Source organism: Lasioglossum baleicum, chromosome 4 (genome assembly GCF_051020765.1).
Source record: "Lasioglossum baleicum chromosome 4, iyLasBale1, whole genome shotgun sequence".
Taxonomy (NCBI): Eukaryota; Metazoa; Arthropoda; class Insecta; order Hymenoptera; family Halictidae; genus Lasioglossum; species Lasioglossum baleicum.
In genome coordinates, this window is record NC_134932.1 from 1199693 (window position 1) to 1213616 (window position 13924).

Below are 13924 nucleotides of genomic sequence, written 5' to 3' on the forward strand. Positions count from 1 at the left end.
AACATTATTTACAAACTTTTTCATAATGAGAATACATCAAATGCATATCACAGCAATTAACAATGAACTTGTAACGGTTACAACCTTCCTGGCGCGAAACTATCCCCACCAATACAGCAACGTCGGAACTCCGCGCCTACGAGCCGGCCGCGAGACCGCGACCGCGAGAGGGCCACCGCGACGAACCGGTTTCTCGCGAGTAAAGACGAACGCGTCCGCGGATAAATACCCCGGACAAACGTCAATTCATGGTCGTCTTCGGTCCCCGGTTCCCGATCCTCCGTCCACGACCGACCGACCATTCCCTCCACCTCAGTGGCGAAACGCCGAGCAGGAACCAACCCGGCCCCAGTGGTGAAACACCGACGGGAGTCCCTCCACCTCAGTGGCGAAACGCCGAGCAGGTACCAATCCAGCCCCAGTGGCGAAAGCCGAGTGGGAATCCGCCCCTACGCCGCGAACGCCGAGCTACAGCGCCTCCGCTACACCGAGCGTCCGCTAAACCGAGCGACCGCTACACCGAGCAAGCGCTATTACCGGCCGTAAACCGCGACGTAGGTCCACCTTAGCTCTTCGAGGTTCCGCGACCTTGGACAGCCGACTGACGCGGCAACACCTTCCAACGCACCGAGTAACCGTCACAAACTGGTTCAATAAAAAGCAAAACAATCTATAACACACATCCACACACATCGTATATCTCGTAACACACATCGAGATCGTACAACACACATCGCAACTCGCAGAACATACATCGAGATCGTATAACACGAGATATAAGATGTGTGTTACGAGATATACGATGTGTGTGATGTGTGTTACGATATTTACGATGTGTGTGAATGCGTAACACACATCAAATATCTCGTAACACACATCGATATCGTACAACACACATCGCAACTCGCAGAACATACATCGAGATCGTATAACACGCATCCACACACATCGAATATCTCGTAACACACATCGAGATCGTGTAACACACATCCACACACATCGCATATCGCATAACACAAATCGTATACCTCATAACACACATCGTATATCTCATAGCCAGAGTAGGGCAATAATCAAGTAATATTTAGAAATGACTAATAGTCTTTTTGAATGTTAGTTATAGCAAAATAGTGATTAGTCAAAACTTTTTGATTAGTTAGTGACAGTTAGTCACAGCTCTAACAATAAGTAATCGTTAGCTATAGCTTATTAGTGAATCAGTAGTTGATGATCAGTCACCAATCTTTAGTCATCAGTCAGTATTATCCGGTTAACATGCATTAATATTATTAATTAGTTATCACTAACTAATCAGAAAGTTTTGATGACCATTAGTCATTTTTAAATATTAGTTGATTATTGCCCTACTCTGCTCATAACATACATCAACATCGTATAATATACATCGCATAACATAACATATCGCATATTGCAGAACGCGAGGGTCATCTGCCCTTCCTTTGCGTAATCATTGATCGGCTTAGTGGCTAGACCACGACGAAGATTCAAAACACTTACCAAAGCCACAGTTGCGCCAAAAGAAGGTCATGGTGATAGTTTGGTGGTCTGTGGCCGGGTTGATTCACCACAGTGAATCCTGGTGAAACTATTACAGCTGAAAAGTACCGCCACCAAATCGACAAAATTCACGAAAAACTTCGAGGTTTGTATCCAGCACTGGTCAGCAGAAATGGTCCTATCCTTCTCCACGACAATGCCCGGCCGACCCTTCAAAAGTTGAACGAATTAGGCTACGAAACTCTATCTCATCCACCATACTCACCAGATCTCTCGCCCACCGATTACCACTTTTTTAAGCATCTCGACAACTTCTTGTGTGAGAAATGCTTCAAATCCCAGAGAGATGCTGAAACGGCATTCAACGAGTTTGTCACCTCCAGGACTCCAGAATTTTATTCAACCGGAATAACAAAACCACCGACGAGATGTGACAAAACTTTCCAACCTATACATTGACATCGTATATTTTTGTTTACAACGTGCACCAAAATACTGTCATCAATTCCATCTGGCGGACACTTCGAGAATTACTCTTGCAAGTAGTGACATCTTTATTTTGTGTTACAGTACTAAATTCGTGCTAACAGTTCTCCTATTAGAGTGAAACTGTAGAGGATATAAGATGATTCTTTTAAATAAATGACTTGTTACTTCTTTGAAATATTTATTTTGAATGAATTCTAATTTTGTTATATAAATAGATATTTGTTGTTAAGTAACCAAAAACAAAATAAATCTTAACAAATTAAACAATACAGTAATCATTAACAGAAATTTACATTATCTTCAAATTTACATTAGAAATCTTCATTATCTACATATCTTCATTATCTACATCCGCCACATTACTCCCCTCTGAGTTTTGACAATATTTTTAAACATTGAATTCTACAAATCCTATTTTCTTTTTTTCTTTTGGTCCTGGGTAAGTTTTAAGTTGTCCTTTATTGGTAAATGAAGGACAATCCGCAATTTCTTCTTGGTTTCCATCTTGTTCTATATTTTCTAAGTAGGCAGGTTTCAATCTTTCAGTACTGACATTGATTGGTTGACCATTAATTTTAATTGTGAAAACCTTCTCTGATGGCCTTGCAATAACCTCGAATGGACCCTCATACGGTGGTGTTAAAGGTGGTTTGACTGCATCTATTCTCAAAAACACATGTATACAACAATTTGAATTTTTATGTATAAATACCTTTTTTTTAAATATTATGTATCGTCTGATGTGGCTTAAGCAATTTCATGTGTTCCCTTAATTCTTTTAAAAGAATTCTTTGATCAACCGGAATCTCTTCTTCTAGAACGAATTCACCGGGTAATCTTAAAGTTTGTCCATATAACATCTCTGCAGCTGATGAACCTAAATTTTCTTTATATATTGTTCTTAATCCTAAAAGAACAATGGGTATAATCTTCGTCCAATCTTCTTTTTCATGACAACAAATCGCTGTTTTCAGTGATCGATGCCATCTTTCTACAATCCCATTTGAAGCAGGATGATAAGAAGTTGTTCTTATCTTCTTGAATCCAACCATCTTTGATAGTGCATTGAAAATTTGCAATTCAAATTGACTTCCCCTATCTGTGGTTACAGACAACGGTGAGCCAAATCTTGAAATCCATGAATTGAAAAATGTAGTCGCTACTGTGTCTGCTGAAATTTCTTTAATTGGTATTGCTTCAGGCCAACGTGAAAATCGATCAATCATAGTTAAACAATAACGATATCCATTAACAATAGGAAGTGGTCCAATGAGATCTATATGTACATGATTAAATCTTTCTTTAGGTACTGGAATATGTTCCGGCAAATTTTTCTGATAACGATGAATTTTACTCTTCTGACAAGGTAAACAAGTTCTCACCCATTCTGCAGCATCTTTTGCCATATTCGGCCAGACAAATCTTTGAGACAATGTCTTTTTCATAGCTCTACTTCCAGGATGTGATAAATTATGTACAATTTTTAAAATTCGTGTTCTTAGAATTTTTGGAACATAAGGTCGAATATTATCTTCAAAAATGTTGCAATATAATACAAGATTTGTATTGCCTACTCTCAATTTTTGTAATTGCAATGCCGAATTTCCTCCTGAAATTATGTTTTTTAATTCTTCATCTGCCTGTTGTGCTTCCGCTAATTCTTCTGTGGTTACCACAATAGGCATTTCAATTGCTCCAACTCTTGAGAAGGCATCTGCAATTACATTTTCGTCTCCTTTGACATAACTTAATTCAGTAGCGAATTGACCTATAAAATCTAAATGTCGAAGTTGTCGAGGAAAAGCTTTTAATGATTTCTGTTTAAATGCAAAAATTAATGGCTTATGATCTGTTTTCACAACTACATCTCGTCCTTCTACCATAAATCGGAAAAATTTAATTGCAGAATATATCGCCAAAAGCTCTCGATCATAAGTACTGTATTTTTGTTGAGTTTCTGAAAATTTTTTTGAAAAGAATGCTAATGGTTGCCAGTTTTTACCATCGTACTGTTCCAGAACAGCTCCCATTGCTATATCCGATGCATATGTAGTTAGCGCTAAACGTGCGTTTGCTACAGGATGTACCAATAATGTAGCATTGATTAATTGTTCTTTCGTTTTATTAAAAGCAACTTTCTGTTCTTCTGTCCATTCAATTAACCTCTTATCTTTCTTTTTGGCACCAATAAGTAAAGAATGTAAAGGAGCTTGAATTTTTGCTGCCATAGGAATAAAACGACGATAAAAATTTATTATTCTGTAAGAATGTTTATACCACCGTTTAGATGACTTGAGTGTTTCATATGTTTATTTGTTATATATAATTTTATTGATTTATGCTGTTATATATAATTTTATTGATTTATGCGTTGCGTTAGTGCTTTTGTTAACAAATGTATGATACGTTCAGATTTTGTTAAATAAACAGTTCCCTGCGAGCGAGCAACAAATTACGACGTGTCGTGTCGAGTCTCCGAGCCTCCTTACAATTTCAGAAGTGGGATTAGATTCCGCGAGGTACGTGTTCGTTTATGCTTGAAAATAAAACGGAGAATTGAAAATGAGTGTAAAAATATCGGTTTCAAGTTTAAAAGAAAGACTGCGCAGTATGAATTTACCAACGACGGGCACGAAGGCCGAATTGATAAGCCGGTTAATAGAAGCGGGTGCGGAGTCGTACCTAAACACCGGCGCCGAGCTAGAAGAAGAGGAAGTCATCGAACAGACGTCAGCCACTACGACCGAAAATGTCGTTTCTCGACAGGCAGCGATGACTACTACCGAGACGGAATTATTACGACGGGAACGAGATCTGGCTGAGGAAGAAGTACTGTTGCTACGAAGAGAATTAGAAATATTACGAGTCACCCCGCGCGAAACCAGCCGATCACCAATGCCGTCTATGTCTACAAAATGGAGAGACATAAAAGATATGGTTGCAAATTATGATGGCATTTCTTACGATTACCACGTGTGGGAAAAACAAATTAAACAATTAATACAAAATTATGCCTTACCGGACGGTACCGCAAAAGCCTTGGTGTGTAACAAATTGGCGGCTAAAGTGTTAAAGTGGTACCACACGCGAAGTGATTGTGTTGAAATGAGCTGTGAGAACTTGTTGGTGGAAATCAAGAAGATGTTCGGACGGCGAGCAACCCCTTTAAGCTTGCGCAAAGATTTCGAAGCAAGAAAGTGGGCACCGGGTGAAGTATTCGCTGATTATGTCCATGATAAGATTACGATGGCGAATCGAGTTCCTGTTGCTGACAACGAACTTATCGATTATGTGATCGATGGTATCCCAAACGAGAGCTACCGGACTCAGGCACGCATCCAGTGTTTCCAGTCAATCGACGCGTTGTTGACGGCGTTTGAAAAGGTGATTCTACCACGAGAAACAACGCGGCGGGAAGGAGTGCATCGAGAAGAAAATTGGACGATGGTGAAGAAAATTTCAAAGACACCGAGAGAACAAAAGGACGGGGCGACGACAAGATGTTACAACTGCAATGAAACGGGACATTTTGCAGCGTCTTGCCCAAAGTTGAAGGACGGGGCGACGACAAGATGTTACAACTGTAATGAAACAGGACATTTTGCAGCGTCCTGCCTAAAGTCGAAGAGGGAGAGAGGCTCCTGTTACAAATGCGGCAAATTTGGACATCGATCGAATCAATGTCAACCGGAAATGAAGGAAGTATACTGCGCCGAAGAAGAAGACGATTTTAGACGGTTGGTTGAAGTTTGCATGGGAAGTTTTAAATTAAATTGTAAAGCGTTATTAGATTCGGGAAGCTCGATTTCATTTATTAAGAAACAGTTTATTCCGCGGGAATATATTATGTTTGATGTAGGAACTGAACGGTATTATGGTTTAAATCGGAGCAGTATAAAATTAATAGGGTGTGTAGAGGTGACGCTCGTTTATGATATTATGAAGTATAGAATTATGTTACGAGTTGTACAAGATGAAACGATGAACAGCGATTTAATTTTAGGTCGTGATTTTATGAAAATTACTAATTTGTCTTTATGCAAGAAGCAAGAGAGTATCGACAGTACTGATATTTCAAACATCGAACTTGATGAAATTAGCACGTTGACGGAAGAAATTTGCGTTAACGAAGATCTCCCCTTTGAGTTAAGGATGACTGTACAGAAATTGTTTCAGAAATTTTATGTTGAGCCAAAAAGACCGTTAAATCCAGCGACGGAAAATATTTTAACACTTACGCTTACGGATAAAAAACCGTTTTCATGTGCACCACGTCGACTATCTTATAGCGAGAAAGTTGAAGTACGGAAAATTATAGATGGTTTAATTGCGAAAGGTATTATTAGGGAAAGTACGTCAGAGTATGCCTCGCCGATCGTGCTAGTCAAAAAGAAAACAGGGGAAACGCGAATGTGTGTTGACTTTCGGAAATTGAATAAGGTTACGCTACGCGATAATTTTCCGTTACCTTTAATTGAGGACCAACTCGATTTGTTAGAAGGGAAAAAGTACTTTACGTCTTTGGATTTAAAAGATGGTTTTTTTCATATTAGAATGGACGAAGAGTCGATAAAGTATACGTCGTTTGTAACCCCGTTAGGGCAATACGAATATGTACGTATGCCTTTCGGATTAAAAGGCGCTCCGCTGAAATTTCAAAGATATGTGACACAAATTTTTAAGAAACACATTGATTCTGGCGAAATTTCCATTTATATGGATGATTTTCTGATCGCAACAGAAACTATAGAACAACACTTACAAATATTAGAAAAAGTTTTTAAGTTGCTTGTTGCTAACAGATTAGAATTACGGTTAGACAAATGTCAATTCATGCAAACGAAGTTAATTTATTTAGGTTACACTGTGACCAATGTGGGTATTCATCCAACGGATAACGGTTTAGAAGCAGTTAAAAATTTTCCAATTCCGCGTAATGTACGAGATGTACAAAGTTTCTTAGGAATGTGCTCGTACTTTAGAAAATTTGTAAAGAACTTTTCGATTATTGCGAAACCATTGTATGATCTGACTCGCAAAAATGTGGACTTCAAGTTTAATGAAACGGAAGAAAGAGCGTTTCATGAACTTAAAGGTCGATTAATTGAAGCACCCATATTAAGTATATACTCACCGCGGGACGATACAGAATTACATTGCGATGCGAGTGCTGCAGGATTCGGTGCAATATTATTACAAAGAAAATCTGATGGGAAGTTACATCCGGTGTTTTATTTTTCTAAAAGAACAACACAAACTGAATCGAAATATCACAGTTTTGAGTTGGAAACGTTGTCAATAATTTATGCACTTCGTCGGTTTCGAACATATTTATTCGGTTTAAAATTTAAAGTTGTTACAGATTGTCAAGCTTTAAGTTTAACATTAAAAAAAAAGAAACAAATCCTCGAATTGCGAGATGGGTATTAGAATTAGAAAATTATGATTACTCTCTGGAACACCGATCAGGTTCTCGAATGTTGCACGTAGACGCGCTTAGTCGACAAATCGCAGTTGTAGAAGATAATTCTTTTGACAGAAACCTTGCAATATGTCAAAGCGATGATCTTACAATTATGGCGATATGGAAAAAATTAGAATTGTTCGAAGATAAATTTTTTGAGATGAGAGACGGATTAATTTATCGGAAATATTAGGGGCGAATTCTTTTTTACGTTCCCGTTGCGTTAGAAAAGAGTGTAATACACAAGTATCACAATGAGATGGGTCATGTAGGTGTTGAAAAAAGTATGGGAAATATTTTGAACAATTATTGGTTTCCAGAGATGAAGACGAAAGTTGATCAATATATAAAAAGCTGTTTGAAATGTATTGCGTATACACCGATTACAGGGAAACAGGAAGGTTCACTACATAGTATACCAAAAGATCGGGGTAGCTGTTTCACATCTCGAGAATTCGAAGAATTTATGAAAACTTGCAATGTGCAACACATTAAAATTTCAACGGCGTCACCTCAGGCGAATGGTCAGGTTGAAAGAATGAATCGTACGATTTTACCTATGATTGCGAAATTAGCAGATGAGCGAACCGTTAACTGGAGTGATATTCTAGAAGATGTAGAGTTCGCATGTAACAATTCTAATTCTAAAGCAACGAATGAATGCCCGAGTGTATTGTTGTATGGTGTGCGTCAACGTGGCAAAGTAATTGATCATCTGAAAGATGCGCTAGAATTAGAAAGGAAAATTACCGTCAACCGCGATCTAGAGAAATGTCGGAAACGTGCGGAAAATCAAATTATAAAAAATCAAGAAGTCAACAAACGAATTTATGATACTAGACATAAGGCTGCGAGGAAATATAAAGTAGGTGATAAAGTTATGGTAAGGAATTTTGATAATTCGCCGGGTGTGTCGCCGAAAATGATACCACGTTTTAAAGGGCCGTACGAAGTAGATCGCGTGTTGCGGAATGATCGTTATGTTCTTAAAGACATAGAAGGGTTTCAATTAACACAAATACCATATTTTGGGACTTGGACCTCCCTAACGGAAGACCGGGCCACCCTCTGGTCAAGCATCGCGATAAGGGTCGCTGCGAGCGCTCTCCCTGGGCACGAGTGAGACTCAGAAAAGCGTATTCTAATGTTTTGAATGTCGCGCCAAATTGCACGACGGAAGTTTACAGGACCGTATCCGGGTCCCAGGCGGGATCCGGAAATTCTACTTTCAACGCAGAGGCAACGAACCTCGAGGATAAGCACCTCGAGGCAGGCGAAAGGCAGGACCCCGAACGGAAATAACGAGAGATCGTCAAGGCCCAGGACTGTCAACCTGGAGGCGCCGACGAAGGCATCCGCTGCTGAGACGATCAACTACTCTGCCCTGTCGTCGCCTCGTCCGGGAAGAAGCTGCAGAGCAACCGGATTGACTGACGCCGATCGTCTCCTCGGGAAGCGGGCAATCGGAAGACAGCGCTGCCGAATACGCCGGAAGCCGAACGCCGTCGCCTAGGATTCGTCAACGCGAAATTCCGTATTAGCGATAGGCCGAGACGTTGCGCGAAGAAAGTAGAATAAGAAAGTGGGGGACGCTCTGCTTCCGCGTACCCGAGCTACCGCGTGAACGATCACTGCGTCTTGGGAATGATTAGCGACAAGTCATCTCTTTTGAACGATTGCTAAAGATTATTGTATTTTGCGCCTGCTGAGACCGAGGGAAAATTAGAAGTTTGCTGCCGGTCATCTGCTACCGAATTACCAGTGGTAAGCGCCGATCAGGCTTTCGATATTAATTATTCGTGAACTTCGTGTTGGCTCCGGTAGCGCGGCGAGGTTAGGTATTCGCGTCGCGAGAATTAACGGCAGAAAAGGCGGACGATATTAGTGGACACGATCTGTGTCAAAGTACGAATCCTTCGCATTGTGAAGGATATCGTTTTGGTGATACGAATCCCTCGTATTGTGAGGGATATCGCTTTGGTGATACGAATCCGGTCGGATAGCGGGGGCCGCGTGGCCCCATTGTGACGGTTGTACGACGCCAGTTTGAACGCGAAGTCGCGGATTCGTGATAGAATCGCTGCCGCCGTTAATTCTAATTAACCTGCACTCGTTCCACGGTGTGAAGCCGTCGCGTGTTCGATTCGCGGTCGTAAATTCTGTTCGATCGACGCAAGTCCGAGAGAAACCGCGAATCCCATCTGAGTTCGGTCGGAAAACGGCCTTCGAGGCCTTCCGCGTCGCGAAATTCTTATCGCTGCCGAATTCTTCGCGAATTTGTAAAGTACGAGAGACATAGCGCGTGCGATTTCCATCATTCGCGATAATACGCCCCGGCTACTTTTGTAATCGCTGCTGAACCGTCGGCAGCTCAGTCCTTTCGTCAAATAAACATCTTGTTAGCCGAAACGTTGTCTATTCCTTGTGTGAAAACCTTCCCGTCGCGGGGAACGTCTCGTGTTCTCCCGACGTAGAATCCTGCGCCTTCTCGATAGCTATTCAGGTTATGTTTGCTACGTCGCAGTCTCGCGAGTCCAACCGCGTTCCGCTTTCGTGTTTAGATTACGATTCTTTCGTGTGACACCTTCGGGTGTCTGGCGCCCGAAATTTCATCAAGTTTGATTTTCGAATAACGAGACTGTGAGCGTATTTTGTCCCGAGAGGACCACGCATCGCGCGGCCGAGCGTGGCCCGGCTTCTCGCTTGTAAATTCTCGGTGTCGCTATTCATCGTTCGACTATCTATACGAAAAGCTAAGAACGCGACGTGACAGTTGTTTGTGCTCTTCCTCATTTTTTGAAGCAATAATTATATCGTCAATGTAACCATGACAAAAATTTAATCCCCTTAATACATTATCTAAATATCTTTGAAACGTTTGTGCTGCATTTTTTAATCCAAAAGGCATGGCTAAAAATTCAAATAATCCAAATGGCGTGATAACAGCTGTTTTGGAAATATCTTCAGGTGCCATGGGTATCTGATTATATGCTTTAATAAGATCTAACGTTGAATAAATTGTTGCACCTGCTAATTTGAAAGAAAAATCTTGAATATGCGGTACTGGATAGCGATCAGGAATTGTAATAGAATTTAATCTCCGATAGTCTCCACATGGTCTCCATTCTTCATTTTTCTTTGGAACCATATGTAAAGGACTTGCCCATTGACTTGATGATGGCCTACAAACTCCTTTCCTAATCATTTCTTCAAATTCTGTTTTAGCAATTTTAAATTTTTCAGGTGTCAAACGTCTAGCTTTCTCAGCTATCGGCTGACCTTTGGTTACAATATAATGATAAACATCTTTTTTAACAATCTCCTTGCTAACAGGTTTAGTAATATCAATATATTCTTGTAATAATTTATTATATTTAAATGAATCATTTATTGTCGAAATTGAAATACATAGTATGTACTCGTTTTAAGATTCCGAATGATTGTAATTGTGTCTCTTTATCTAAAACTCTTTTGCCATGTAAATCAACTAATAGATCGTAATGACCTATAAAATCTGATCCTATAATCGGCATTACCGCATCAGCTACGATAAATTCCCATGTAAAATTTCTCCGTAATCCCAAATTTACAGTAATTAATTTTTGACCATATGTTTTAATCTCAGAACCATTTGCAGCAAAAAGCATAAGATTTGTTTCCGTCAAATTTCCTTTTAACATTTTCCTTGGTAACAATGAAATATCAGAACCAGTATCAATTAAATATCTCATACCTGACGTCTTGTCGGCAATCGTCAGACGATAATTAACATTTGAGCTATCATGGATCGTCTGAACTCCAGACAGCTTTCTTAGTTTTCCTCTAACCCTTCAGCTGATCTCTCTCTCTCAGCCGGTCTCTTTTATCCTTTCCACTCCAAGAACAGGGTTTTTTACATTTAAAGGAATTTTCTCTAAATTTTTGATGATAATAACATAAGGATTCTTCATTTCGAAATCTTGACTTTGAAATGCTTCTATCTCTCTTAAAAAACCTAGACCTAGATCTTGATCTGTTTTTGTAATTATTTCTTCGTATATTAATATTTAAAACTTCAATTTGTTTTCTTAATTCCACAATCTGTGAATTTAAAGCTTGGTTGTTTTCTTCCTGTGAAGGATTAGAAGTATAATTTTCTGGTAGTTGCTCCAGAAACAATGTTTTTAGAACACTCTCGCTACACAAACCACCTGCCAAATTTCTCAATCTTTGTAAGAAATTTGACGGTTTTTCGTCAATCATCTCATTTCCTCTAATTAATCTTCTTAATTTTGACTCGCTTGATTCATCGAACGAGGAAATAATTCTTGTTTTAAGAGTTTCATATTTGTCTTTAATTGGAGGATTGCTTAAAATATCGGAAACAAAAGGAAGAACTGTTTTATCTAGATTAATTATGGTATACCGGTATTTAGTATCATCAGAGGAGATTCTGCTAATTGCGAAGGCTGCCTCAATCTGGGTAAACCACAATATCGGATTCTCTTTCCAAAAGGGTGGAAGTTTAACCATTGATGTTGCATTGATTTGACTGGAATTGTTGACTTGACTTGTTGAAGGTAATTCTTCTGTTATCAAATCTCTATCCGTTTCCGTAACAAGATCTTGATTTGATCTCCCTTCAATTCTATTTGGAGAATGATGAAGCGGCATCCTTATTACTTAAAAAGGATCACGTCGGGGTCACCAAAAATGTAGAGGATATAAGATGATTCTTTTAAATAAATGACTTGTTACTTCTTTGAAATATTTATTTTGAATGAATTCTAATTTTGTTATATAAATAGATATTTGTTGTTAAGTAACCAAAAACAAAATAAATCTTAACAAATTAATCAATACAGTAATCATTAACAGAAATTTACATTATCTTCAAATTTACATTAGAAATCTTCATTATCTACATATCTTCATTATCTACATCCGCCACAAAACTACCCTGACTGCACTGCATACGTGATGGCACATGGCACTGTCGCGTGGTGTGCCGACAAGCGTTCTCACGCTTTTTCACGCGAAGATTTTGGGAGACATTTGAGCAAAATGAAACCGATTAACCAATATAAATATGTACAAATACCTTCCTTTCTTCCACGTAGTGCACGTAATCCAAGTAATCCACGTAATCACATAATCCAAACAAGTCAATCTAATAGTCAAATAGTCAAATGCCGCAACGCAGACCGCACTCGCGAGTGTTACGTGTAACCACAAAAAATTTCAGTTTATGCATTTATTGAATTTATAGTGTAAGATTAGGTATTTACCAGAAAAAACGTGATGAAAATAAATTCAAAAGGCTCGAAAAAATAATACAATTTAACCAATGTCCTTGTCAAAGCATTAGTGATCAAAACATTAAACGACAATATCTCGAAAGTGAAAGTGTGTGACATGCGGCGTCCTCCTGACAACCACAGATATTAAGACATTTACGACCAATTACGACCGAGCTAAGCGAACGAGAACTGAGAACTTGAGAGACTCGAGAACTGTTGAGAGAACAACTGAAAACTGCTGAAAACTCACTGAACACTGATATACATACAGGGTGTCCCAAAATTCGTGTACTTAATTGAAATGGGAGGTTCCTGAGACCATTCTAAGAGACATTTTCCTTTGCACCAATGTCAACTGCGGCTTTGTTTAGGAGTTATTAACGAAAAACACGGACCAATCAGAGCGCGCCCTGGCCCGGCGCGCCACGCCGCACAGTGGTCCAAATCGAGAAATTCAGTGACATTCTGCCAAAAATCAACTTTCTTATATTAACATCTGATCGACATGTATCTCTTCTTAAATGTTCATAGATTTCGAAAATGAAGAAAATAAATCAAATATCATTCAGATTTAAATTATACAAACACTTAAAGATGGACATTTTAAAATTAGAATCTTTTACGCGGAAAAACTGTTCTGTTTCTTCGTGGTGTCCTGAGGAGCTCAGTTAATATTTGGTTTCGATTTTTTTTTGTTTTGAAGAGCATTCCTTTGAGATAAGAAATCGTGCACGTCATTAATAATTATTGTATATAATGTCTTTTAAACATAATGTTGAATGAAATAAAGAAAAATCTCAAAATGCTTTACACTTGACAAGGTGTATCTTTTTTGTCTCGGGGGATCGCGCATTGTAACAAAATAGAATATTTTCAGTAGATCTTCCCCTATAAGATCGTGTAAATATCATTTCCCATGCTATCCCAGCGTTAAAGTTATTATAGTTTAATCCATCCGCGGCATGTCATCTTATGCGTATACATATGTTTGGATCCATCGCCGAAACTCCGCAACGAACTAATGTAAGACATTGGAAAGATTTGTTTAGATTCTTTTTTTTACGGAAGAAGCTTGTAACAGACCTGCACCGGGCAGGCCTGTTACGAGTAGAACCGGGTATCAAGGCGCGCCGAAACGAACCGAACCGAGCCGAAAGGGACCGAACCGAACCGT

At 39.2% G+C, this 13924-nt stretch overlaps 1 protein-coding gene across 1 annotated transcript; it reads left to right on the plus strand.

Annotated features, from left to right (window-relative positions):
• The first annotated feature begins 4617 nt into the window (after positions 1 to 4617).
• LOC143208164 (uncharacterized) lies at positions 4618 to 13471 on the plus strand. Its single transcript, XM_076422309.1, has 5 exons — positions 4618 to 7189; positions 7861 to 7995; positions 8083 to 8354; positions 9401 to 9451; positions 13454 to 13471. Exons 1-5 carry the CDS (start codon positions 4618 to 4620, stop codon positions 13469 to 13471), a joined length of 3048 nt encoding a protein of 1015 aa, XP_076278424.1.
• The last annotated feature ends 453 nt before the right edge of the window (positions 13472 to 13924 follow it).

Coding starts and splice junctions, on each gene's coding strand:
- LOC143208164 (XM_076422309.1), top strand. CDS start 4,618: ATGAATTTACCAACGACGGGCACGAAGGCCGAATTGATAAGCCGGTTA. Junction 7,996..8,082: donor GGCGTCACCTCAGGCGAATG/GTCAGGTTGAAA, acceptor GTGATATTCTAG/AAGATGTAGAGTTCGCATGT. Junction 8,355..9,400: donor AAGTAGGTGATAAAGTTATG/GTAAGGAATTTT, acceptor CGCATTGTGAAG/GATATCGTTTTGGTGATACG.